We start from the raw sequence: 5409 nt of genomic DNA, 5'->3' as shown, positions 1-5409 counted from the left end.
GAATACTGAAAGTGCCATGGGCTGCCAAAAGAACCAACAGATCTGTGTTGGAAGAAGTGCAGCCAGAGTGCTCCTTGGAGCACTTTGTCTCTCATATTGGGATATATTGTCAGGAGGGACCAGTTGCTGGAGAAGGATATCATGTTTTGTAAGGTGGAGGGTCAGAGAAAAAGAGGAAAACTCCCAAAAAGGTGGATTGGCCAAGAAGCAGCATCAATGGACTCAAGCGTGGCAACAATAGTGAGGTTAGACCAGGATCGGGCAGTGTTTCGTTGTGCTGTGCATAAGGTCACTATGAGTCGGTACCAACTCGATAGCACCTAACAACAACAACAATACGTATATATACATATTTATACATAGATACGTATATATGGCATTTTTTCAGAGAGTAGATTAATAGTTAACAGTACAGGAGGATCTGGAGCCAGACTGCCTAGATTAATCTTGAAGGTTTGTTGTTACAGGGAAAAAGCAACACGCACATATATGCGTCCTCAATTCTGTTTTCAAGAAATAAAATTGTAGTGCATGCATATGCATAGAATCTGTTGTAATGATACAAAAGAACTATTGATGACAAGAATTGGAGGGGTCTGAGGCGGGAGAGAGATTCTGTATTTCTATTTTGTTTTCTATTTGAGTTTTGTTTTGTTTGTTTTTGTACCACATGAAGATAACATTTTTCATTAAAATGCCTTACTATATTTAAAATTGCTATGGCTATAAAACTAGATGGACTCCTGGTTTGACACTATAAGAGAAGTGCTGGACTGCAAACCACAGGGTTGGCAGTTCAAATCCACCAGCTACTCCTCAGAAACCCTAGGCAGGGTTGTTATGAGTTGGAACTGACCCGATGGCACTAAACAACAACAACATGAAACTATATAGATTTATATATATATATAAGCATACATAATCTGTATGCACATGTATTCAAACATAGTATGCAAATATTTGAGAAACTTATGTTATAGAACATGTCTGATGAGGCTTTCTGCTCCCGTAAAGATTTACAGCCTCGGAAATCCTGTTCAGGGTCGCTATGGGTCGGAACCGACTCAATGGCACTTAACAACATAGCTATACAGATACAGATATCAATGTATATATAGATATGAAAATAGGTGTCACCAGATGCCATCAAGGTAATTCCAACTAATGGTAACCCATGTGTGTCAGAGTAGACCTATGCTCCACAAAGTTTTCAGTGGCTGATTTTTTGGAAGTAGACTCCCAGACCAGTGTTCTGAGGATATCCTGGATGGATAGGAATCTCTTATCTTTCAGTTAGCAGCCAAGCAAGTTAAATACTTGCACTATCCAGAGACTCCAAAAGAACTTGAAAGTAAGAGTGTACTCTTACCAGCTGAGGACAATGAGAAACTGGGGTGAAGAGAGGATTCAAGAACTACCAAACATTCTTGAATGAATTTCAAATACTTATGTGTGTTTTTAAAATATGAATATTCTTAATATACTTTATATACATATATATTATATGTAACCTTCCCACCTCAAGGAAAAGAAATTAAATCAGCCTCCATCAAAGAATAATTCCACAGACTTCACAATTAAAAAGCAATAATCTTAATATTTTCTTAAATTACAGAATCCAATAAAAATTATTTTGGTTATTCAAATTTAGACAACCCCACATGACATCCTCAATCTCCAGCATCTTTCTTAAATCCATTAATGCTTCCTGGTGTGGCATTACTGGACAAGCACTGGACTGCCAACTGCAAGGTCAGCGGTTCAAACCAACCAGCTGCTCCTTGGAAACCCTACACAGGGTCTCTATGAGTCAGAACTAACTTGGGGCTACTTAAGAACAATTTCCTGATGTCTGACTTTTTAATCCCAAGTAAAAAGAATCATAAGATTCTCCTGGTATTATGATTCAAACAACCAGCAGTCTTAAAAAATAAATTAAAACCTTTCGAATTCAAAAATTGTTGATGCTTGCCCTTTTGCTCTAAATCACATGCTACTACTATGTGCCAAGGACCTTTTTGTTTTAAACTCTTAATAAATTGTCTCATTCCTTAAAACAACCCCATGAGGTAAGTACTATTTTACAGATAAGGAGACAGGCTGTGGTGCCTAATTGGTGGGTTGGAATTCATAGGAACAAGCGGCTCTAAAGCTTCCAGTAAATCCTTGTTGTTGTTGTGAGGTGCTGTCGAGTCGGTTCCGGCCCATAGCGACTCTGTATAGGGTTTCCGAGGAGCAGCTGGTGAGCTTGAACCGCCGATGTTGCAGTTCAAACTGCTTTGCAGTCTGGCGCGTTAACCCACAGCACCACACCAGGACTCCAGGAAACACTTAAGCAGCTTCGAAACTAGCCACTTGCAGGGCTGCCTAGCGTACCTATGGACGGCGCCACTCCTCAGAGTTATTTTTTCCGTGATCATCTGTAGTACATGGTCCCACTGATTCAAGGCTTTTCTTGGGATGAGGAGGCGAGAAGCTGGGTTTATGAGGTCTCCATTTGCGATCAAGCTGAAGACAAAAAAAAAAAGCAAATCCCATGAGCTACACCATTTGAAATAATTATGCCTTTCAAAGAGCAAAGTGAATCCCAAGCCAAAAGGAAAGCACGAAGCCAATTTCAACTCCAAATACAAAGGGATCCAACTTACAAGATAGTGCAGGGTTCCTGGCGTGGTTTTCTAAAGCGAGCGGACACATTGATCCTGCTGTGGCTTACTGGTTTTACCTATAAAAGCAAAGCAAAGAAAGATCAATCATTGAATTTATTATGCTCGTTGTTGGGTTTGTTGGTTGGTTGTTTTGTTCGTTTGTTTTTGTTGTTGTTTTTCTCTGATAGGAAAAATACAAGTTTCTAGAGAACTGGTTGAAACTTGTACCCTTGTTAAAAGCTTGGTTTTTTCCTCACTTAAGGAAAACACTCTCAATTCACCCTCTATCAGTGCTACATGCCCTTGACAAAGCTCTCAAGAAAAGGAAATCAAAATTTCACTTAAGCCCTGGGCATACTGCTCATGATCTGTGCAAACAAAGGAAACAGTTGAGAATGTTAAACCAGTGTAAATGTAAATGCTTTCTGTAAAACAAAAATAAAATAATCCTATAAAACACTGAAATGCCCTCCCCTTCCAGTCACAAAATACTATGTTTGGCTCCTCTCCTCTCCCACTCTCATCACATCTGCTTCCCATGGCCCCCACCTAGTCTCGTAAAACTGACTAGTTAGCATTGTCTTGGCTTCACTTATTCCTATCTATACGTCAGTTGCAACCTTCCAGCATCCTGAATCCCTGCAACCCTTATATCAGCCCATGTCTAATAATGTCTCCCTCTCCTTTTGCTTCTACTACCCGTGTTGCTGCTGGGGAGAATCACACAGCCTGGCTGAGAGCCTTCTCCTGAGAGAGGTCATTGGGTATCAGCTGAATTTCAATGCTGTTCAGCCATCCTTCTGCTCCTCCCAAGTAAACTGTATTCACCATTCCCTATGGGTGATAGTACAATCCCTACCCCTAACTCTAAATCCTAAATCCCACTCCTGATGTACTCCCTTCTCAATACATAATTTCTTTCCAAACTTCAAGAAATTAGAAACCAACAGGCATGAAGTCCTTCAAAGCTCCTCTCCCTCCACAACCCAGCTCATTCACATATTCACTACTTTTCTCCTTTTCCCTTCTGTTTCAGAAGAAGCATCTTTATTATTCCTTTACAAAGCTAACCTCACATCTAGACTCTTGATGCCCCCCCCACCCCCACCCCTGGTTCCACTACTTGCTCCATAATTATCCATGATCTTTTACTTTCATCTAAGGTCTTCGGTTTCTTCCTTGACCTAAGGCTCTTTCAAGGCCTTCCAGTTGGCACAGAGTCAATTCCAATTGAGGGTGATCCCATGCGTGTCAGAGTAGAACTGTGACCCACAGGCTTTTCAATGGCTGATTTTTCAGAATTAGACTGCCAAGTCTTTCTTCCAAGATACCTCTGGGTTGACTCAAACTGCCAACTTTTCAGCAAGCAGCCAAGTGTGTTTATCATTAGAATCACCCAGGGACTCTTGTCAAATACTCTCTCTTGTTCGCATTATTCATATTCCTACATCTTTGCCCCTCAGCTGCTCTTCTGTTTTCTGCTGTCTGGCTTCCATCCACACCACTGGAAGATAAAGCCCTAGTTTTATGCCTGGCCTACAAGAACCCTCTTGACCTGCTCAGGCTTACTTGGTGCCTTCAGTTGCAACTAATACTGCTTCCAACCCCAAACTCCTGGTGTGCACATTTGTCAAACCAGCCAGCTCCTCTCCATTTCCTAAACACAATCTGCCAACCTCAATTTCTATGCCTTTGCTCATCTTGGACCTCTGCGTACAATGTCCTCCCCATTTCTGCATCTGCTAAAATATTACCAGTCCTTCCCTACGCATCGTTCTTTCGCTTTCTGTTCCAGACTGGTACTAGCGCACAATGATAGCTTCTTGCTTTCTGTCTTTTTTTCCTGATTTAAAAGGAAGACTTATTGGCAAAGGAACTTGGTAATAAAAATAGCATTGCTATGTTACTTCAAGCATGCACTGTACTCAGTAATTTGCATATCACTTAATAATCAAAACATTACCATGAGGTCAGTACTATTACTAGAGTCCTATTTTCCAAATGAAAAAGCTGTGTCATTAATTAGTTTGTCTGAGATCACACTCAGTAAACGACAGAGTTGTTAGTAAACCCACATCTGTAATTCTCTAACTATGAGCCTTCAACTGGTCACTATGCAATTTGCTAGTTATATTTGAGATCTAAATTATTTATAAAATGCTCCCTTCTTTCATTTATGCCAATTTGAGAGGAAAAAATTAGGATGACTTCTGTGAATCTCCAGTGCCTACAACAGTGTTCAGCAGTTTTAGCAGTGTCTGCTAATTGCACAGTAAATGCTTATAGAGAATTTACTTTATAATAGAAGGATTATGTAATTTACAGTAAGCTTTCAAAAACTTCAATCTATAATTTTTTGCATTTTAAATCCACATGTCTTTGGCCCTAAATTAATTAAGTTTATTTATTTAAAAAGACATTGACTCTATTTAAATGGAACCATAGTCACGTGACTAAAAGAGAAATATAGTGAAAGAGAAGGAGCCCTGGTAACGTAGTGGGTTAGGAGCTGGGCTGCTAACCACAAGGTCAGTTGTTCAAGTCGACCACTTATGCCGTGGAAGGAGAATGAGGCTTTCTGCTCCCATAAAGGTGTACAGCTTCAGAAACCCTACACAGGATAGCTATGAGTCGGAACTGATTAGGAGGCATACAACCACCACTACCACCATTTGTTGTTGTTATGTGTCTTGGAGTCGGTTCTGACTCATAGCGACCCTGTACAGGGTTTCCAAGGCTGTAAATCTTTACGGGAACAGAA

General features: G+C 40.3%; 1 protein-coding gene across 1 annotated transcript in view; it reads right to left on the bottom strand.

The window, feature by feature from the left end:
• The window catches only part of DCDC2 (doublecortin domain containing 2), a 274998-nt gene that overhangs the window by 177393 nt on the left and 92196 nt on the right, over nucleotides 1-5409 (bottom strand). The window contains exons 3-4 of the mRNA XM_006860783.1: nucleotides 2649-2725; nucleotides 2377-2508 (exon numbers count right to left, since the gene is read on the bottom strand). Of these exons, the coding sequence (XP_006860845.1) occupies nucleotides 2377-2508; nucleotides 2649-2725 (209 nt within the window). The remainder of the gene's footprint in view (nucleotides 1-2376; nucleotides 2509-2648; nucleotides 2726-5409) is intronic.

The sequence above is a fragment of the Chrysochloris asiatica genome, unplaced genomic scaffold, assembly GCF_000296735.1.
Source record: "Chrysochloris asiatica unplaced genomic scaffold, ChrAsi1.0 scaffold00040, whole genome shotgun sequence".
In the NCBI taxonomy this organism is placed as follows: domain Eukaryota; kingdom Metazoa; phylum Chordata; class Mammalia; order Afrosoricida; family Chrysochloridae; genus Chrysochloris; species Chrysochloris asiatica.
The sequence above is the reverse complement of the archived record's forward strand: the minus strand, read 5'-3'. Positions and strand labels throughout refer to the sequence as shown.